This window comes from Macrotis lagotis, chromosome 3 (genome assembly GCF_037893015.1).
Source record: "Macrotis lagotis isolate mMagLag1 chromosome 3, bilby.v1.9.chrom.fasta, whole genome shotgun sequence".
Classification (NCBI taxonomy): Eukaryota; Metazoa; Chordata; class Mammalia; order Peramelemorphia; family Peramelidae; genus Macrotis; species Macrotis lagotis.
Window position 1 is genome coordinate 242,245,779 of NC_133660.1, and position 23,282 is coordinate 242,269,060.

The window sequence follows — 23,282 nt, forward strand, 5'->3', positions numbered from 1 at the left end:
CAAGAAGAAAACTGAGTTGCCAGTGATCCTTCTTTATTGTTTGTTCTTAGGTCACCTCAATTTATATGTTTGTAAAGTATAAATGGAGTCCAAGTCTTTTGAGGACCTAAATTGTACATTGGCATTTCACTTGCCATATTATTGATTCAGTTCAACAAGCATTGGTTAGGCACCTGTTGTTTTTGAGGTGCCATCATGAGTTCTGGGATATGAGAAAAAAATGAGAGGAATGTAATATTGACAAGTTGGAGCTCATCCAGAAGGAGGCAAACAGGATGGGGAAGGGACTGGAAATCATGCCTTAATGAGGTCTGGTTGAAAGAATGGAATTGTTTCATCTGAAGAAGAAAGTCCCAGGGGGACAGATAACTGTTTGTAAACATTTGAAGAGTTGTCACATTCGCAATCATTTATTAAACACTGTGTTGCACACTGTGTTAAATGCAAGAGATACAGAGAAAAAGCAAAACAATCATCCTAGCCTTCCAAGATTCTTCTCTTAGAGGCAATAATCTGTGGATTAATTATTCACCCACTGTCTTTCTTTGTCTCTGTCTCTGACTTTTTCTTCATATGTACATATATGTATTTATGTGTATCATGTATATGTATAGATGTGTGTTATTTAATATTGATTGTCATTACCGATAGATTAACTTTTTATGTTTTATGATGTTTATTGAATTTTCTTAGTTACTGATTTGATATAAATCTCTCTTCTTAAATTAGTATATGGTGAGCCCTCTATGAATTTTAATCTGTAACCTAACTTAGTTTACCTATTTGCTTGTTCAGTTGTTTCAATCACGCCTGACTCTTTGTGATCTCATTTCAGGTTTTCTTGCCAGAGATAGTGGAGTGGTTTGCAATTTCCTTCTCTAGCTTATTTTGCATTTGAGGAAAGTGAAGCAAACAGGGTTAAGTGACTTGGCCAAAGCGCCCCCCCCCCCCCCCCCCAAGTTATTAAGTGTCTAAGGTCAGATTTGAATTCAGGAGGATGAGCTTTCCTGACTCCTGATCTGGTGTACCACCGTGATGTTCAATTTATCTGTAGAGTTTTCTTTTCCTTTTTGATTTGATTTATTTAAGGTAATGGGCTTAAGAGACTTCCCAAGGTCACACAGCTAAGCAATTATTAAGAGTCTGAGGTCATCATTCCATCAGTGCAACTATCAGGGACAAATTTTTGGATATCTGCAATGGAGAATACCATCTGTATCCAGAGAAATAATTGTGGAATTGGAACAAAGACCATAGACTATTACCTTTAATTTAGAAAAAAAAACATCCTGTTATCTTCTATAATTCTGCTATCTCTTATACCTTATTTTTCTTAAGGATATGATTTCTCTGTAATCACATTCAATTTAGATCAGTGTATACCATGGAAACAATGTAAAGACTAGTGCCTTCTGGGGGGATGGATGGAAATGAACATGGGGGGGATGTAAAACTCAACATAAGTAAAATCTTAAAGAAAATTTTTAAAAAGAGTCTGAGGTTAGATTTGAACTCAGGTCCTCCTGACTTCAGGACTGGTGCAGGTGGCACCATACCACCTTGTTTACCCCCACTGTACCATCTATCTGCCCCAGAGGCTTATTTTCTTAAGGGATTTGTGAGATTATGGTTTTGCTTAATTTAGTTTGTTTAACTTATGACATTGAAGGAAGGATTATGATTTTGTAATCATGTCCACAACATACTTGTTTGCTGTTGTAAGTTTAAGTCCCCTAGCTTATAACTACTGATGTTACTCAAACTGATTTGGCATAAATTACAGAGATTAGGATTTTGCAATTAAGGATAGAGGGATACTATAGGTCCAGCTGTGGTGTCATACCATGAATATAGTTGGTACCAGAGGTGGGATTGTGCAGTATCAGACTGTGGGACAAAATATAGACTGAAAGATCCCCATAGTGAACCTTGCTCAATGTTTGGGTACCATGTTTAACCAAACTGCAGGAGAAGGTCCTTTAGATTTCTCTGTGTGTGTGTGTGTGTGTGTGTGTGTGTGTGTGTGTGTGTGTGTGTGTGACAGCTGGTTTGAAGCACAGAAATGGGGGCTTTATTGTGTTGCAAGGACAGCAAGTTGACCAGTACTGCTAGAATACTAAATCTGTGGAAGAGAATAAGATATATTAAGTAGGAAAAGTTAGGAAGGGATCAGATTATGGTCACTACTTGAAGAGGGATCCTCTTTGACTCTCAAAGAGAGAACTAAGACCTATAGGGAGAAAATGTAGGGAGCAGGATTCCCATATGAGACAGAAGATCCTAATTCCAAGGACTTTCCTAAAGGGGGTTATCTAGGATGCTTCATGAATCAACGAACACTTAACTAATACATTCGAGTGGAAGCTGGACTGGCCTTTCCTAACAGTTGCTGAAGCTTCCAGAAACCCCTTGCAAGTCTCAGATTTTTTTTTTTCAAGGCAGTGGGGTTAAGTGGCTTGCCCAAGGCCACACGGCTAGGTAATTATTAAGTATCTATTAAGATTTGAACCTACTCCTGACTCCAGAGCCAGTGCTCTATCCATTGCACCACCTAGCCACCCCAAGTCTCAGACTTTTTGAAGAGATAGAGAAGGTGAAGGCAAGATGTTTGGAGAGCCAAACTCAAACCATGTACTGCAGGTCACTAAATTTTAACACTCAGGTAAAAAATATCCACCTGCAGGAAGATACATTCCCTGGATAGGCAATGGGTAAATGGAAGTTTTTCTTGAACATCTATTGTTCATATTAATTTGACTCTGAGATCCCAGGCTCATTACAGGAAAGCAGTTCAACAACATGCCTACAGCGCTCATGTCCTCAGTTCGACAATCTTTTATAATCAGTCCCACAATGATATTTAAAAAAACATTGTTGACAATTACAGAAGGCTAAATATAGTTCTGTACCTTTTAAAATGAACAATGATAAAAAGCCTTGAACATTTTTCTTTGATGTGAATGGAATCTTTGGGCATTTTGAAATACAATCAGATGAATTAATTGCTGCTCATTAGACACCCAGTCAGCAGAGTCCTGAATGGGCATTCTTTCCTTGGCCAGCCGTGCTAGACTGAAATAACTAGCTTTTGTATTTATTCCCCCTCTTCTCTAATAATAAGCAAATTAGAGATCATGGCTAGGGGAAAAACATTCAAGTTCTCTCCATCTTTTGTTAGGAATAATGATATATTTTGTAGTCTCTTTATCCTTTTTTGGGCTACAGTTAATAATTACCAAGTTTATATAAATCACTATGCAGTATATAACTAGAAACTGTATCTGCAAAATTATTTATTAAGGCAGCATTTTTGTACTCATTTTTCTGCTTTTATTTAAACCTTTTTTTTACAAGCAAATTCTTGCTTTCCTAATCCATGTGAGATGTTTCCATTGCTAGGGAAAGTCTCTTATTTTGAGAAAGTAAATCTCTAGTACTGACAGCTGTTGGGTTTATGGACTGCTGCTATCCTGAATTTTTCCATGATGCTTTGGTGAAGATCTTTTTAAAAAATCATTTTATAGTACTAGCCCAGTTTTGAAGAGTATTTGGAGTAATTAGACTTCTCCTTTTCATTTAATTAAATTGTTCATACATATGTGCAACCATTCATTAAATTTCCTTTTTTAGTATCTTCTTGGATTGTCCCCAGCAATCCCCCATCTCCCCTCTTCCCCCGTCCCCAAATAAATTGGTATATGGAGAGAGGAGAAAAAATTGTAACATCCAATATATGGTTCATTAAAAGCCTTTTGTTAAAAAAAAAAAACACATTGTGCTTTCCATATGTTCTTGAAATGTTAGGAAGTAATTCAGACTCCACCCCCCCCACCCACCATTTTATGCTGAAATTTTTACAAATAAATTCTCCAGAAATTTGAAATACAAAATGGGGACAGCCGTTGGAATACCACATTATAACCACAGCTGAACTCTACTTTTTAAAATTTCAATGTCAAATTTACTTTGTAACAAATATATTTTGCAAAGCTCTATCTGAGGAGTTCATGGGTTATTACAGTTGAGCCTGGCTCCCAGGGATTTGATCAGAATATTCATTGAAAGTAGCTGAGTTTCAGGGCAGCTAGGTGGCGTAGTGGATAAAGCACTGGCCTTGGAGTCAGGAGTACCTGGGTTCAAATCTGGTCTCAAGACACTTAATAATTACCTAGCTGTGTGGCCTTGGGCAAGTCACTTAACCCCATTTGCCTTGCAAAAAAACCTAAAAAAATTGAAAATAATAATAAAAAAAAGAAAGTAGCTGTGTTTCAAAGATTGTGTAGAAGACAAAGTATACTGATGGACCAATTAATGCTCCCTTTCCCCGACTTGCGCTTCTGAAAATTCAGTCTTTGGGGCTGTCATCTTGATGGGTTTCCTGAACCTCAAAATGTTCTCTAGAACTTTCCACCCCTGCCCCTACTCCAACACCCAGGTTAGGGGGTTAGGTTGCTGCTCCTCCTTATGCCTGCCCAGTGTGCCCAACAGTTACATTCTCTGTAATTAGTGCAGGTTTTCCAGGCCATCACCTCAGATTGGCATTTGGTTGACTTTTCCCCAGAAAACTTAGGGCTTTTCTTTGGCTCTAATCTCTGAAGCTGTGTGGACTGAGGAACTTTCAGTCAACCATTTAGAATGGGCTTATCCAAGTTTTTAACAGTGAAAAATTGCCCCCCCCCCCTTTTAAAAGTTTTTGCAAGGCATATGGGGCCAAGTGGCTTGCCCAAGGTCACACAGCCAGGCAATCACCAAGTGTCTGAGGCTGGACCTGAACTCAGGTACTCCTGACTTGAGGGCCAGTGCTCTATCCACTGTGCCACCCAGCCACCCCATCCCCCCCCTTTTGAAATCAGCAACTCTAGAGCTAGAGAACACAGGTTTGTGATTCTTTCAGAGCTACAAAGCATGCCATTTACCCCCAGATCTCTATCATTGCTTATTGAGTGAAGCAATTCTAGAGCTGGATGAGTTCTTCCAGGCCATTTGGATCTGCTCCCTTTTGTTGAGAAAGCAGACTGGGGCCCATACCTTTAGTATCTTTAATTCTGTGCAGATACTCTCACTTTCTCTATTCTGTGCTAGACTTGTACCTCTACTATCTTTACACCCATCTCTGGACTTTATAAAGTTCATGAGATGTTTCATACATTATCAAAATCATCCTTTCCCTGTTTAATGTTATTAACCCTCCAGCCCAGTTATTACTTCATTATTAAAGTAACCTCCTAGGGTGGTTGTGACTAAAGTACTTTGTAAGCAAGAAAGTACTATTAAAATGACAGTTCTTGGGCTCCTCTGTTATTGTCTCAGCCTTAGTCAAGTGTGGGGAGGTTAACCCCCAGCATCCTTTCCCCTTACTTACCCTTTTTCCCTATTCCAGTTCTGTTCCTGCAGTATCCCTAGATGGTATTTGTTTTCTTTTTCAATGATGTTCTATTAAAATCTCAAAACAATTAAATTTACTCCAATTTTTTAAAATTTATTTTTATTTTGAGTTCCTAATTCTCTCTCCCTTAAATGCCTTCCCCATTGATTGAGAAGCCAAGAAATATGATACCCTTTATGCATTTGAAGTCATGCAAAGATTATTTCCACAGTAGACATGTTTATTCTAATTTTCAAAATAAATCTGTGCTATAGAGGAGCAAGGAGATTTTGCAAAATTAAATAAGTAGTAATAAAATACATTCCACTTCACAAAAGGTTGGGAATAACTTGTATAAATCATCTGGCCTTTTAAGATCAGCTTCAACATGATCCAAAAAGAATCTTTTCCCAGGAGATTAACTTTCTTTCTACATTTCTACTATTTGCAAAAAAGAAAAGAGATATATTAGAATGAAGAGAAATCCTGATGCTCTTCCAATAGCAAATGATCAATCATTAAACATTTTTAAGTGCCTCCAGACATTGAGGCTACAAAGACAAAACTGGAAGAATGCCCACCCTCTAGTAGTTTATAATTTATTAAGTTAGATGATATGTATATACATATATATCTACACAAATAGATATATACGTATATGTAAAGATACAGATATATATATATATATATATATATATATATATATATACACACACACAGACATGTATAAAAGAATAATTAGCAATAGCTTAATGTGGATTTGCTTAAAAGAAGGGGACAATATTTATGGGACCAGAACTTGGAAGGACCTAAGATATCACCTAGTCCAACTTGCTCGTTTTCCAGATGAAAAAAGTTCAGAGAACAAGGTTGATTTGCCTTAGGTGACACAGTTAGTGAATAGGTGAACTAGAACTGAAAGCCTTCTGCCTGTCATGATTTTTTGATCACTCCAAACTTCTTTTGATATACTGACTGAATGTCTTTGTTAAGTCCAAAGTGTGTAAGGTGGAGCAGGGTTGAATGAGAAGTGTTAAGAGGCGATTATGAATTTATTTTTATTTTGAAAGTATATTGTATCAAAAATTTGCAAAGGTTGATACGGTATGAAAGAGGGAAAAAAGGCTTGCCGAAATCTAAAACTAAAAATTCATTCAGCAGTCCCCCAAAATGTCCTTTCTAGCTAGTTTACCTTTACACATATTCCTTCCATAGCATATGCACCAAGTATTTGTTGAATGAATGAAAAAAATGAACAATGTGCTGCATTTGTAATAAAACCAGTCTGGGAAATGAGAACTGCTCTTAATTTGGGATTCCTTTTCTCACTGGCAAGGAGTCAGATTCTAAAGCCCTTAGGCACCAGGGATTGTCTAGTCATCAGGATTCCAACCAAGTGAAATGCCGTGGCCTCCTCCAGAATGGAGCCAAATCCTTGTGTTCTTTGGAGATGCTCTATTCAAGATCGACAACTTAACAAGAAAGGGATGTCTGTCCTGCTTCCCAGAGCTCCTAGGGCTACAGTAGCTTCCAGTGTTTGTGCTGGTGGATCCCTACCCTGTGGAATCTGTGCTTTTATTTATGCTGGATTCAAGAATCACTCCAGAGAAGGAATGGAAAAGATGTCATCAAAGAAATGTCTGATCAAAAAAGAAGATGGGCTAGCCAAGCAATAGGCAGTTCAGGAACAAGCAAGCCTACAATGCTTCACTGCTATCCAAGTAATGTCAAGAGAACTAGAGAAAACACCCCAGGACCTGGATCCCCAGCAGAGGGTTCACTGTGAGAAAGTGACTAGTCACTGAATGAGAGGGTGGATGGTTATGGAATGAATAGCTAAGGCTTTCTACTCTCCTTCCTCCTTTGATGAGATCAGAGATCCATTAAAGGAACCCCAAATTAACAAGAACAACTTAAGTGAATATTTCTCTCCTTTTGAGTGATCAGTTGTTTGGGTCTATGATTTAGCTGTTATGAAGAGTTTACAGTTGGAAAAAAGCAGGAAGTTTATAGTTTTAACAATCTGTACTTTTTAATTGATATTTTATTTCATTTTTCCAATTACAAGTTATGAAAGTTTTTCAGCATTCATCCACTCGAACATTTATAAGTTAACAGTTTTCTTCCACTCTCCCTTTCCACCCCCACTCCCTTCAGCAGTGAACCATCTTGTGAACATTGTGCATATATATAGAGATATATAGATATAGATATATACATTTGTGTTATCCATGTTTACATAGTAGTCATTTTGTATATCAGAAGTTAGAACTATAAGAAAAGAAAGAAAATCATGGGATAGGAAGGAAAGACACTGAGAAATTTTTAAAAGGTGAACTTTGTGTTTATTCAGATGCTGTGGGGGTTTTTTCATCTGGATATGGATAGCGTTGTCCTAGATATTTGAACTGCTGAGAGAGGCTACATCCATCATAGCTGATCAGCTCACAGTGTTGTATTGTTAATATGTACAATGTTGTCTTGGTTCTATTCCCTTCGCTCAGCATCGGTTCATGTAATTCTTTCTATGCTTCTGTAAAGTCTAACCATTCACAATTTCTTATAGAATAATAATACTCCATAGCATTCATACGCCATAACTTATTCATCCATTCCCCAATTGATGGGCATGCTCTCTGTTTCCAGTTCTTTGGTACTACAAAAAGAACTGCTACAAATATTTTTGAACATGTGGAATATTTATGATTTCTTCTAGATATAGATCTGGTATTGTGATTAAAGTTTTTTTGCTCTTTGGGCATAATTCCATATTGTTCTCCAGAATGGTTGGATGGCATCAGCTAGGTGGCACAGTGGACAGAGTACCGATCCTGGTGTCAGGAGTACCTGATTTCAAATCTGGTCTCAGACACTTAATAATTGCCTAGCTATGTGACCTTGGGTAAGTTACTTAACCCCATTGCCCTGCAAAAATAAAAAAAAAATCTTTTCAGAATGGTTGGCATGAGTTCACAACTCCACCAACAATGCATTCATCTCCCAATCCTCCCATACATAACTTCTCCAGTGATGATCATTTTTTCTTTTTGTCATCTTGGTCAATGTGATAGGTTTGAGGTAGTACCTCATAGTTGTCCTAATTTGCATTTCTCTAATCAGTAATGATCTGGAGCATTTTTGCAAATGATTATATATAGCTTTAATTTCTTCATTTGTAATCTGACTTCATATCCTTTGACCATTTATCAATTGGGGGAATGACTTCAGCAATCTCTGTGTAGCAAAGATCTGTCATTTAGTCAACAAGCAAGGCTAACAATTCAATGAATACTTAATAAATAATAAGCCCTTTGTTTTTCTTGTTCAGTTGTTACTCAGTGCACCATAGCATGCTAAAATTGTCCATTGGGTTTTCTTGGCAAAGAGACTGGAATGGTTCATCATTTCCTTCTCCAGTAGATTAAGGCAAATAGAAATTAAATGACTTTACTAGGGTTTCATATCTTGTGTCTGAGGCTGGTCTTGAACTCAGGTCTTCTTGATACCAGATTCACTTCTCTATTTACTGAGCCACCTGGTAAACCTCTCCACTAACTATAAATTGAGATGCATTTTGTCATAATAATAAAATTATTTTATTCTAACCCTAGTGATTCATAAAGCTTTTTAATGTATACAAAGTACTTTCTTTCTCTCCATATCTGTTTATACACACATATATTAATGTATCTACAATCTTATTTGATTCTCACAGCTACAACTTGAGATAGATACTCTTATTATTCCCATTTTGCAAATGAGGAACCTGTGACCAATAGGGTTAAGTGACCTGTCCCAAGTTCCATAGCTAGAAAGTGTCAGAGATGGAACTTGAATTGATTCCAAGTTCAGATCCAATGACACATTCTAGATTGAGCCAGTCACTTAACAGAAGAGTTGTTGATTTGTATCAAGGGTCTGGATTAAAAACTAAAAGTTAAGGCATAGTACTAGATGCTAGATTGGAGACAATACAGTAACAAGAAGAGTGGGAAGGACAAAGTGATGTGGGCTACTAAAAGTTGAAACATTGAAAAAAGACAGCTTCCAGGGAGGGAAGGGTCTTCAAAAATCTTCAGTAAGACATTGAGTTAGATCGCTGGGTTTATTCAGCCATGAATCAATAGTAACCTCTAAGGACATTCATTTCTATACAGTATTCGTTTTGCACAGTACATCATAATGATGTTCGGACATCAAAAAGGGGGAAATTGTGTTTGGTATTCTTTTTGTAGGAAGGCAGGAATGGATGTGTGTTAGAAAGATTTTTATCTAAAAATGGTTTAAAAAAATATATTGCAGTGCTTCTGGAATCAAACTCCAGTTATATGGGACAGATCTTGTTACAGGTGATAAGAAACCAGCATGGTATTGCTAGATTTTCTGGGTTTCAGATGCTACCCTGATGATTGTCTGGTAGTTTTTTTATTTCATCTTCCTCAGACTACTCAGTGTATCACCGCAGTTGTGACACAGCATTCAGGGTGTTCATCTGTGGTTGTTCCACAGCTTGGGTTGATTCTGTAAACATTTCAGTGACGTCTGTCTCAGCTTGTACTTGGGTTCCTTGACCTGAAGCTACAGCTTACTGTCGTCCCTTTAATTAGGAGTGACAGCTTTGTACATGGCCATAAACTGTTTTTGTTTCCCCTGTCATCATGTGATTGCTACTTTGATGTGTGGAAAGGAATGAATCTGTCTCTCATTGCTGAGTTTCTCTGGGTGGATGGCACCCAGATTCAGGTGCCGCAGGCACATGTATTTTACCTGCAAGTTTCTTTTCCTGCCTGGTGCTTGTGCAGACATTCTGTTAACTGTTAATAGCCCATTCACCCAGAAGAAGTGATCCCGTTCTGCATCTGCCTATGGGCAACCAAGTATAAATTACCTTCCCTTTGATAGTGGGAGATGCTGCCGTGAGGAATTTGATCACTTTCCAATTTGGGCTTCTGATAGACTCTATTATCTGTATTTGGGGAAGAACAAACTACAAAATCAACTAGAGCCTTTGTTTTCTTTTGGGGAAGAGGCTGGGGTCAACCATTTTAGATCAGTCTCTGGGTGAATATCTAAATTGTCCTGATACATGGGGAAGCTTAATTTTACATGTATTTTATACTCAAATATCTGTATGTTTGCATATGTATTCACGTGCATTATACAGAGATGTACATATACTTTTGTAAATTGAAGAAAAACAAACCCTGCTGTTGTACCACGATCATTTTAACAAACTGTTTGTTATTGTATCCAGGTAACAAGCATGGTAAGTATTTTCATTAAATCAAGTATTATATACTTGAGCTGTTGCTTGGCAGAATTTTTGGCTAGCTTCAACTATATCTTCAGCCTCTGCTGTTTTCTAAAGGAAGCATTTAAAAGTTAGCATTACTACACGTGCTTTCAGCTTTTAAAGGAAACACGTTTCATGTGTCTACGAGAGCATGCCGCCCCTGCCCCTGAGCATGGCTGCCCGTTTGCTCGTTCAAGTGACCACGCAGTACTGCTTCTGGCCTTCCTTCACCACTAGTCCTTTTAACCAGTGTTACAGCATTCCAGCTGAATTCGGGAGCTCTTGTGTTTGTGAGAAGTATGTGAAGATACCTATAATACCAGCCTCTCCTCTCCTTCCCAGGAGTTGACTCACCTACCCCAACCCTATCTCCAAACCTTAATTCTCTTGGCCAGTATGCTGGAAATAGATGGCCTCCCTCCTCCCCCTCTTCTTGAGTGGATCATTAACTGAAATTTCACCCTGGGAATGGAAAAACATACTGTTCATCTTCATTTTAAATATATATATGAAAAAACAAGAATTTTCAGGGGAAAAATATAAATACTAAAGTATTTGTACAGTTTGGTATTTGAAAAACCTTTGTTCTCCAGGTAGGTTAAGTAGAGTTGAGCCTTCTGGCTGTATTTATCTATGCATGGTTGCTTTGTTTTGGGCATTTTTTGGTTGCTTCTACATTTTAGTTTAAGTGCTAATAGCTACAGCTGTTTTAAGCTGATCATTAGATTGTTGCCTTGTATTAAGACAGTGTGTAACTGTCACATTAAAGGATCAGACAGCGAAGGATAAAGCTCTGCAGCACATGGCAGCCATGTCATCGGCCCAGATAGTCTCAGCAACGGCCATTCACAACAAGCTGGGACTGCCGGGAATCCCACGCCCCACGTTTCCTGGTGCACCAGGGGTAAGCCATTAGCTCATTTCAATAAACGACTTGGTCCAGAGGTGACAAGCAGCAAGCAGGAGGAAAGATCATTTGTCAAATAGGATAGTCCTAACTCTTTTCTATAGTTGTGTCCCATGTAATAGAAAGGAAAAGTTCGTTCTGGTGGTCCTGCTATCTAATAAGACCCATTGTGGAGAGCCTTAAGTTGGAACCCACCTAGAGAAGTTCACCCACTGATAGAAGCTTAGAATTGTCTCTTAGCTGGATCCTTTCCCTTCTTTATCCATGGAAATGAGCAAACAGAATCCTGCTCCATCTTTCTATGTGACTTAAAGAGCAGTTAATACTAAGTAGTGGGAAAGCATGGAAGGAGGCAGAAAATCAGGTGTCTCCTGGAATTTCTTTTAGCTCTGTCTTCAGGCTCACTCTGTCATACTGTTAGGATGTTTTTCTTGACCAACCTTCTGTGGGTGCTCATGGTGTCTAGTTGCCTTGAGCTATGAAAGGAGGGAATTAGTTCAGTTCAGGAAATATTGATTGTGATCATTACGTGGAAGGAAATATACTGGACATTGTACATATTCACAGAAAAAAAGAATGTTCCTGTCTTCAAGGTCCTTATATTCTTTTGAGGTAATTTAATTCACATTCAACTTTCAAGGGACTAAGGAGTATGTGAGAATCAAGGTAGGTGGATAATCAGTAAACACTGATTAAGTCCGTACTGTGGGTCGACTGTGCTAGCCACTTGGAATGCCAAGACCAAAATGAAACGGCCTGTCTTCAAGAATCTTAGATTCCATCCTGGAAGGGAAGACGGAAATCTGTATCAACATTAGCATTAACCGAGCCTCTGCTTTGTATGCAGAATTACACTAGATGCTGTGAGCCATATGAAAGTTTATGATGCATGATTCTTGCCCTTTTAAAGAAATGATTCATAGAAGGGGATCGTGGGAGGGAATTTTGGATAGGAAATGAGGGCCCAGATTTGTAGAGGGAGACAAAAGTTGAACATAAAAGGCTAGATTTATCTGGGGGGGTAGAGAGGGTGGAAGTGGGTAGTGTCCTGGCTAATATGAAAGCGTTGTAGAGGCAAACTAGCATCATAACACCAAATTTAGATTTTGTTTCCCAAAGACTTCCTTAGCATGAAACCTTAGGTTCTTAATCTTTGGAAGTCCTGCTTGCCTGCCTTAGGAAGGTATGAAAGGTGACCCTGGGTCCTCAAAAACTAATGTGAGTTCAAGAATGACTCGGTGAAGGCCTGTGTGTTTGTTTATGGATTATTTAAGTGCCTAGAGGGTCATCCCTAGACCACTGATCACTGGATGAATTGGGATGAAGGAGAACAACAACTCAAGGAGACCATCTATAGCAATGTCAGGAATCACTGATGTATAAAAATTTTAGCATTGTAATTTGTATATAATATTTTTCAGAATTCATTTTTAATTATTAAATATCTTAACTTTTACAGTTCTGGCCAGGAATGATACAGACAGGCCAGCCGGGATCTTCACAAGAGTAAGTTTAAAATGTGTAGGGTCTTATTAAAAAAACAAAGAAAAAATACCAATAAACAACTCTTATTGTATGCAGTCTGAAGAATGTGCTGCCAAACAACAGGGAAACTCTCCAGAAGACTAGTCCTGTAGAACATAGAGAATTCAAATTGATTCAGTATTGAGAAATGGCTTCCTGATTTTTGAGGCAGAAATTCTTAAGGTCTGGTGAGGTTGGGGCTATATTCATTTCAATGTTGAGGGCCAAGCATTCACCATAGTGAAGCCACATTCATTCCAAATGTACAATTTTGGGATTCCTGATAAGTGTCATTCACTCTGGCTTCATTTGTCTATGAACAAAATGGCTTACTGGTGACATAATAAGATGAGAGGAGAAATAATCACAAAAATCTTAGAGTCCCTTTGAAAAATTTCCATTTTTATACAATGACAAATGATTTGGATTCTTGGTATTTATAAATTGGTTAGTGCTTTTTGCTTCATGATACTGTCTTGGAAATTTAAAGGACAGTATGGCCTCAAGAGCTAGAAAAATATTTTCAGAGTGACAGTATGGAAGAGTGGACAAAAAATTGGGCTCTTGGAGACAGGGACAGCTGTGTTGGGCTCTTCCTCATTGGCTATGTGAATGTAGTTAAGTCACATAATATCTCAGTGCCTCAGAGGCACTTCTCAGGATTTCAAATTGCTAGAAAGTTGTTGATTGTATCTTTAGAAGATTTCCCTGTGTTAATAAAAGTTCTGGGTCTGGATTCCACCAAAAAAAAAACTCCATAAATAAATCCAAACTCTCCCAAATAGTCTATAATTGAGAATTTTATAAATTTGGGCACTCTGTTCCCTTAATCATAGTGAAATAATCACATTTCCAGATAGTGAGCTGTTCATGAATGCAGTTTTTTTTAGCATGATTAATTAATTTCTCCCTTAAAAGTCTTGAACTAGAGCTATTCAAAGGAGAATGAACTGCCTCAAGAAGCTGTGATTTTACCTTCACTTTAACCTAGAGAAGCTTGTCAAAAGAATATAGAGAAATTTTTGATTTGGGGGGGGTTAATTTTCCATCAATGAAGTTAAAAATTCTGATTAAATTGATTTGTATAGCTGGCTCCTAACAGTGATTATAAAGACAGTTACTCTTTCAATTTTAAATAGGATAGGGGTCATGGTCTACTGAATGCCAAGGGAAGGGGTACATGGTATAGGTTGGAAACCTTTGCTCCAAGGATTGTTACTCTTTTTTTTTTTTTAGGTTTTTGCAAGTCAATGGGGTTAAGTGACTTGCCCAAGGCCACACAGCTAGGAAATTATTAAATGTCTCAGGTTGGATGAACTCAGGTACTCCTGATTCCAGGGCCAGTGCTCTATGTACTGTACCACCTAGGCACCCCTCCAAGAAAAGTCCTAAGAATGTAAAGCCAGCCTTAAACTTTGGTCCCACACTTGAGTCTAGGATTTTTCCTTTATATTGAGTTCCCTTTCAAAATAATTAGGGTTATTTCCTTTTAACCTTTATAATGAGATGCTTGGGGCAGCTGGGTGGTACAGTGGGTGGGGCAGCTGGGTGGTACAGTAGATAGAGCACCTGGAATCAGGAGAACCTGAGTTCAAATCCAACCTCAGTCATTTAGTAATTGCCTAACTGTGTGATCTTGTGCATGTCAATTAACCCCATTACCTTGACCAAAAGAAAAATAATAGATGCTTATGGGGGTCATTTAGTATATATCTCTCATAGTGCTGTAAGGAAAAATACCCATCCATCTTTTCAGAGCATAAAACAAATGTATTTGGCTATATTAGAAGTTAGGAAGACCTTTTGAGAGTTTGCATCTGTGAATGGTGAACATCATAAATGCCATCCCCTAAAAGGGATCTTAGGATAATAAATTGAGAGCTGAAGGGGATCCTTGAATCTTCTCTCTCAGTGGAGGAAACTGAGCAACAGAGAGATGAGTGTCTTGCCCAGTTTCATTCAAGTAGTGACAAGAGTCAAAATTGCACCCAAATGCAAGAAGTGTTTTAACATCCTGAAGGTTCCTTCATTATCACTTGCTACTCCTGTTTGCCTTGTTCTCCCCTTTGAAGAACCTCCCCTTTTTTCTCCAAACACAGTTTAGGAAGGCAAGTTGTTCCCCAGCATCCTTCTATCTCAGAACCGGCCAACATACTTCTAGAGTTTTGTATGCATTCTAGCAGAGAAAGGGATCCTTCATAGTGATTCTAGCTTCAGTTCTTGAGTCACCTCTTTTTTTTTTCTGTCCCATGTGGTTTTTATATGTCTTTCTCTGTCCCTTTTTCTAGTGTCAAACCTTTCGTGCAGCAGGCCTATCCCATCCAGCCCACAGTTACCGCCCCCATTCCAGGTAAGTGTCCTTTGGGTAGCCTCCTGAAGCACTGCAGAGAGTTTGTAAAGCCCCATTGTTCTCCAGATGACATAAAAGACTATCACCTTCTTTGTAGCCTCATACAGCTCTCTTAATTAGGCATAATTAGTGGGTGCACTTCTCCCCCACCCCCCACCCCCAGTGTTGAAGACTGAATAACTGAATGAAGCCTTGATGAGGAGCTTTTTAGGTTCAACACAGTGCTGAGCTCTGAGGATAACTAGGGAGGTGAGACAGTCCCTTCTCTCAGGGAACTCTGTTCTAATGCAGAGATAAAACGTACGGGATGTTTCAGCAGCAAGGCAGATGGGAAGGTACCAAAATAGATATTAATGCTTCTTTTTAATGTCATTTCCCTTGATAAAATGATTCCAGTTTCTGATGTTGAACCCTTTGATGCTGCCAACAACTTGTGGCAAGAACTTTTCTTTGTTTGGTTTAGCAAATTCAGTAGCAGTTAACCAAGCAGCATCTCTATAATAGTTGTCAGGGGCAACTGGGCTGTTCCAAAGGCTCTGTGGCCTGAGCTGCTTCCATCAGGGTCTGAGGGTACTTCTGGTTAAGCTGATGGTAGTAGTTTATCTTGCTTGGTATATATTACTACCTTTTTTCTCCTCTGGGGTGCCCTCCTACTACAGCTCAGTTGCCCTGTAGGTAGCATTTGGACAGTGATGGCTCTACCAATGATGGCTGTGAGAACCAGGCTGAATACAGGTCTGGTGGTCCAGGAGGTACTGCAGGTACTCCCAAGGCTCCAGTGCCTATGAGAGAACAAGAGATTCTATGACCCTAAGGGTGGCCTTTTGAGAGCCCTTTGGAGCGATGAACAGGGTTCTCATCTGTTTCAGTCATGACGAACCTTGACTTTCATTAGAAGATACCAGATTACTCTTTATTCAACATAGGAGGGAAGACCATCCTTGATGTTCAGTTATCCTAACTGTTATTTTTACTTGTCCCAAAAACAGAGGAGGAGTGTTGGATTCTTTCTTTAGTTTATAAGCTTACTAAAAAGCAGAGATTTTTTTCTATGTTCTGTTCTGCTATTTTGAGAACATGGACCATGCTCTTGGTTTGTTTTCCATTGATCTAAGAAAGGTAATGAGGCCTGTCATGGTCTCTTTGGGAATTATCTGTATTTTTAATTCTTCTGTCTTTCGTGGGGGGCGGGGAGAGGAAGACGCCATCTTTATTGAAAAAGAATTCTTAGTAGATTGATAACTTTAAACTTAAATCTGATAGAATTTTGGGGAGAAGTGGTGACAGAAGTCTATGAACTTTATTTTAAAATTTTTATTGACTAAATATTCCTTCTTTTCACTTTCCTATTCCCAAGCACCAATTTCATATTTTCTAAAAGAAAAAGAGAAAGAAAAGAAATTAACCAAACCAGTCAGTCTAGATCTTAAAAATATAGTTTTGATAGCCATATTTCAATAGAATACATTTTTTATAATTCTGTATATTTTTCTTTTTTGTATTTAAACCATTCTTCTGAGAAGAGGCCTGTAAGCTTCCCTAGACTGCCAGAAGGGTACAGGAACTAAAAAATCTTCCTGAATCCTTGCTCTAGAACTTTACAGTCACTGAATGTCAGAAAAAATAAGTAAACAATTTTAGTTTCCTAGGGATGTGCCACCTTTGTAAAATCCATGTGTAATTGAATCTTATTGGTTTGGGTTTATCTTCAGATACTAAGGAAATTTAGTTATCCTTTTCTCCCAAACTTGGGGTTCAAATTAAGTGAAAATGAACCTTGTTTCCTTAAAGTGTCTGCAGATCTTGGGAAGGTTGAATTTGGTCAAATGTTTAGAGTTTAAAAGCTATGGTTGACGTTACAGGGTTTGAGCCTACATCCGCACCAGCACCCTCAGTTCCTGCGTGGCAGGGTCGTTCCATCGGAACAACCAAACTTCGACTGGTGGAGTTCTCAGCTTTTCTTGAACAGCAGCGAGACCCGGACTCGGTGAGTATTATCAGAAGGAAATGGTTCATGACCCAATAGTCTTGGACTCTCAACACACTTTCCTAAAATTTCTCTTTATTCTTCCTTCCTTCAGAAACCACATCACTCTTTTTTTTTTTATTTTTTTATTTTTATTTTTTTCTTAGCACATCACTCTTGTCTTCTGTCTATAAAATGCCAGCTATGATCAGTGACTTAAGTAAGCATTTGGTTTTATCAATTTCTTCCCCCAAAATAAATTTTATTATTGTTGAAAAATATTTATATATTAGATTCAGGCTTCCATCTGATTCTCTTTTTAAACAGACTTTTATTTATATATTTTATTTGTATATTGTCTGGATTCCTCCCTATATCACCTTCCCTCCCCTATAAAGAGTCAGAGAATGATCCTTTATAACAACAGCAACAACAACAAAGAAACAAAAACCAGTAACTGTTGTATGGTACTGCTTCTGATCTCTGCAATATCTATTTACTGGATCTGGGAAGTACTAGTATTTTTCCCCTTCCCCAGATTGTAGACCTTAATCCTCTTTTTCTCTATACCATTGTATATACTCGACTTTTGTACCTTCCTGGAGGTATACAGGAAATTAGAGCATTGGGCCCATTGAGAGAGGTCAATATTCACTTAGTTTTATAAAGGAAGGTCTCCTTGCCTATCTGCACTGCTAAATTTCTGGTTTAAAAGGCTTACCAGTCATAGCAAGGAACATTTTTCTCTCAGCAGGATTATTACCTTGTGTTCAGCTGAGACAAATGGGAATGGATTCACTGCTTGTACCAGCTCCTAAAGAGTTTGCTAGAAGCTGGGGGAAGGGCTGAGACCCGAGCATTATCAAGACTTGGGCTTTTGCTTGTAATGCTCTATTCTTTGTGATGGAAAGAGTACTAAACTTGCAATGAAAACCCTAAATATGATTTCTAGCTCTATGTCTAACTGATCGTGCCAGTCAGTTCCTCTTGTAGCCTTGATTTCCTTAGCTGTAAAATGCAGGTTGTGTTACTTCTAAGAACCTAGAAAGCCATTTGGGAAAGATTGCTCTTTTAAACTAGAAAACACTAGATAAGCTTAAGTAGTTAGTATTATTACTGTTTTCACACCTTTGTGGACATTTTGTCCATTGATGTATCTCATAATTTCTCTGTGAGTGAATGGATAGGTAGTCTTTGACTATTCCTATAGCCAAGAACTTCCTGACCTTGACACCAACCTCTGATGAACATCTCTAAACTATGTTACCCTACTCCTCTCATAATAAATGTTAGGTATTCTAGCTTGGTAAAATTTGTTCAACTTTTATCCCACTAATCAGCTTCTGGAATCCAGAGCCATCTCTGAGTTCCAGTGTGTGATCTGATGAGACTTTAGCATCACTATTCTCACAGTTATAATTATTCCTAAAAGACTTCTTTTCCCAGCTTTTTCATAACTTGGCAGTGGACACTTAAATGATTTTTCTTTGATACTTCTAGCATGTCTCTCATTTAAATGAAAATGTATGCCTAGGTATGGTACACCTTTACTAAAGGAAAAGATATAGGGTGTAGGTAGATATTTGAAAAAAAATGAGATGTACATGTTTTATTGACTCTAGCTGCTGAATGAGGATAGTGTTTTAAATTATATTAGGAACTAAAAGTTGTAAAAATCAGATCTTAATCTGCATACCAATTCAAAGAAGAAAGAGACTAGGAGAGCTACAAAGAGACAGCACAGAATGGGGCAAGAAAGACTTCAGAACCACCTGAGAACAGGACCTCAAAGCAATTCTTTAGTTGCTTATGGGCATATAGGACAGAAGATATGTTGTCCTACCTGGTTCTGAAAGCAAATATTTATTACTGTCTGAACTCCTCACTTGCAGCCCTTCCAAAAGATTAATATTGACTTTTGGCCAGGCATCATGCTAGAACCTTGAGATTACAAAAGAAGTAAGAAACGTGACTCTTGCCTTCCAGGAGCTTACCATCTGGAGTGACTGTGAGAACGTAAATGTAGTTTTTAAGTATCTAGATATTTGTCCCTTTCTTTATCTGTCAAGATTCCCTATTATCATTTTCATTCACTTTGTATATAGACACCACAGAGTCTTCCTAGATGTTAACACAATCATAGAAATAGTTCACATTTCCAACTCAACTTTATAATTCACTAAGAGGGTCTGGTAGTGAAAAGAGATGTGGATTCAAATTCTTAGACTTCCACTTAATAGTTCTGTGACCTTGAAAATGTCACTTAACTGCTCTGAGAATCAGTTTTCATAACTGTAAGATGAGGGAATGGGCCTATTTGACCTCTTCTTTCAAAACTATGCTCTATGATTATCTCTTCTATAATAAGAAATGTTTGGACGAGCTATTACTTAAGTTTTCTGGTTATTTGTCCCACTTTTCAAGTTAATATTATATTATTATTCCTTTAAGGTCCTCCTTATGAGTTTTTTCTTTTCTCAGTGCATTCCCATACACCCATTGCCACCAAACAGAATCTCTTCTTAAAAGAAGTTGGGCTCAAGTGTCCTATCAGAACTCTTCTGTTAGTTCAATTTGGGAAGTAATGTGTATTGCTCTCAAAAATCATGAAATTTCCGATCCATCAGACACCTTCTCCAAGCTGACGGTTACCATCAGAAAGTGTAGTAGGATTAGAGACCTATCAATCTCCAAATCAGCTGCATCTTCCTTCCTGGATAAATCTTGAAATAGGCCAACTTCTCTGAGTAGCCATACTGACAACAGCTGCTGCGACCAGATCTCCAGATGTTATCAAAGGCTTTGATCCCTTTGATGAAAGACAGCAAAGCCTCAAAGCTGAACTTTTGCCCTTGATGTCCCCTCCCCCTACAACACAGACCATTCTTTTCCTGGAGCTTCTCTTTGCCTCTGATAGACTGCAGGTATCTTGTCATCTGAGCCAGACTTGTGGCCTGGTGTTAATGGAGTTAAATACAGTAAGTCTACCTTGAGTCTGCTCTGAGAAAAACTAGGGAAGAGGTTGTCTTTCTAACTCATTACAACTCTGGTAAAAATAGGTAGTTTACAGCTATAGAGACTCCTTTAAACAGAATTCACAAAAGTCTCTTTTTCTTCTTATTTGAAATTCACTAGAAAGAGGCAATAATTTCCCTTTAGCTTTATTGTACATTGTCTGGGTGTGTATAATAGTCAAGGGACTAATTTTACCAACAACTACTTTGGTGACCAGCAGAGGGAAGTGGGGTCCATGATGAATAAACTCTCCTGGGAGTTGGAAGTTTGCATCAGCTAAGATTTAATTAGCCATTGTTTGCTTCTTCAAGATTTGGCAAAGTCCAGAGGAATACAAGAGTGTTCAGATCTGAACGATCAAAGCATGGCTAGGTATGAACGTTTAGGCTGACTTGGCCCCTATAAATCTAGAGCTCAACAGCCTTGGTCAAGATTCCAGGGAAGCCAAATAGGTCTTGTCAGAATTGTGAGCATTAGTGATTATAGAAATAAGGCAGAAGGATTTAGAAGATCTATGTAAAACTGCTGATATCCTGGATCTACCCATTTAGAGGGCTTAAAGGGGTCTGGGGGGCAACCAGGATTGTAATAAAAAATTTCACTTTCTTCATGAAGAAAAGTGATTATTTGTCTTTTCTTTGGAGAGCTCAATGAAGTGACCAGATAATACTTCAGTGAACAGATAATACTTTTTTGGGGGAAGGGGCTAGAATGTCAATATTAAAGGGGAATTTAAAGACTAATTATAATTAGTTCAGTTGAGCCAAAAATGACTTCTCCTAATTCCCTTGAAGTCATCTAGTATGGGGAAGTTAACACCTTTGAAGACAACCCATTCAGCTTAAGGGAAATTCTACTTGGTAGGAAATTCCTTATTCTAAGCCCAAATCTGTCTTTTAAAATTCCATTTTGTTTTGTTTCTTTTTCATATTGTGTTATTGACTGATTTGGAGTGTACCTATTTTTTCAGGTAAATAGCTTGCTAGCCATGCCTCCTCCCTCTTAGATTTGTTGGATTTTTGACTCCCCGTTATAAGACTGCCCTGATTAAATGTTATCTTATTGGAGTCAGCCCAGGCTTCTTGTTTTAGAAAAATGAATCTTTTGGATCTTGACTGTCTTCTGGTGTGGTAGAGAGCCAAGCTTCTTGGCTTCATGTCATCTATACCAAAGTATTAAAGGGTATTGTGATCATAGGCTATAAACTTCTAAATACAGCCCAACAAGATTAAAATACATTTGGGAAATATAAAGAGAAGTATAATAGAACATAGGTAACATTAAGATTTGGTTTTCTAAGTCAGTTTGTGGCCCACAGTGATCCTTGGTGACTTTTGTTTCTCTTTGACTTTGACACCACTGATCTTCACAAAGTTGTTGTTCAAGTCATTTTTCAGTTGTATTGTACATTTCATGACCCTTTTGGGGGTTTTCTTGGCAGATATACTGGAATGGTTCATCATTTCCTTCTCTAGCTCATTTTACAGATGAGGAAACTGAGGCAAACAGGGTTCTATGACTTGCCCAGGGTTACACAGCTAGTAAGTGTTGGAGGGAATAGATTTAAACTCAGACAACAGTCTAACTACCTCACTACCCTATCTAGCTTCATCCAAATCATTGACAGGAATGCTGAACAAAAGAGAACCAAGATTCCTCAAGTGCCTAAGTTGACTATTCATTACTGACTATTCTTTCAGCCTGCTTGGAATCTCCCTGACTTGTTATCATTATTTCATATTTTTGTATCTTGTCCACAGAGATACCATGAGAGATTTAGCCAAATGCTAGATTGAAATGTAGGTAAACTTCATTTATGGTGTTCTAAGCAAGATATTATTCTAGTGATTTTGAACCTAAAGAAATGATGTTGGATCCACATGACTCATTCTTGAAGGTGTCCCTGTGACTCTTGGGGGGAATCACTGTTTATTTTCTAAATGCTGATGCACCATTTTCACTTTAATGTAGCCTTGAGTTTTACCAGAAATGTCAAAGTCAGGCTTATTATAATTTAAAAGATTCAGCTTATTTCTGTTTAAAGAAAAACAGGATAATTTCCTTTCACCAGTTATATGACAACTTTTCTGTTCTCCATGATATTTTTTTCTAAAAAAAGTTATTAAATAATTAACACTGCATATCATAAAAATACCTAAACTTATTAAATGATCACTTACTTTTAAATTCATTTCAATACAAATATTGTTCTGGTGAGTCCCTATAAGTTACCTCAGAAATTTTTGGACTTTTTTATTTATTTTTCTTCAAATTCTAATTATTTTGACTTTGATAAATTTCATTAAAAGCTTTAAATTTTCTTTTATTCTTCATATTTATCCTTTTTAATTGCAAATAATTGCTTAGAGTTGACTAGTATACTGCACCTTGTTTAGGAATTTGTTCTCCAAAACTGAGATTTTGTTTCATTTCTTTTTTTAAGAAAGAAAAAGTTGGTTAAGTTTTTAAAGTCAGTTCAGTGCATCACATTTTGACTTTACTTAGCGGAACCCTTCTTTCCATGTAATATCAAGATAACCTTGAGCTTCAACAAGATGAGATTCTATTAAAGTCAGTATAAATGTCCTACATTATGCAGCTTTACTTTATTTTGAATTCATACCATTTGGACCTACTGATACACTACAGTGATAAATGGAAAGAGATACATGTTAAACCGAGATGTTGGAATGGCTTCAGTACTCTATTTAGAGACAGGAAGAGCTAGATAACTTTTGAAAATCCTACCAATTCAAAACTTAAATTTAAAAGGTAGACACATGAAACTTTGGCAGTTAGTCTTACAAAAGAGTAATTTTAAATATTAATAATTGCATAGGAAAAATGCAGATCAAAACAACT

At 37.7% G+C, this 23,282-nt stretch overlaps 1 protein-coding gene across 10 annotated transcripts in view; it reads left to right on the forward strand.

Moving 5' to 3' along the window:
• TEAD1 (TEA domain transcription factor 1) overlaps positions 1-23,282 on the forward strand; it is a 288,298-nt gene that overhangs the window by 222,042 nt on the left and 42,974 nt on the right. For 6 of the 10 annotated variants that reach the window (XM_074230327.1, XM_074230332.1, XM_074230333.1 and 3 more), the window contains 5 exons: positions 10,620-10,631; positions 11,428-11,562; positions 13,025-13,071; positions 15,378-15,439; positions 17,302-17,426. In XM_074230327.1, coding sequence (XP_074086428.1) covers positions 10,620-10,631; positions 11,428-11,562; positions 13,025-13,071; positions 15,378-15,439; positions 17,302-17,426 — 381 coding nt within the window. The remainder of the gene's footprint in view (positions 1-10,619; positions 10,632-11,427; positions 11,563-13,024; positions 13,072-15,377; positions 15,440-17,301; positions 17,427-23,282) is intronic. The other 4 variants (XM_074230331.1, XM_074230334.1, XM_074230335.1 and 1 more) reach the window with 1 other exon arrangement.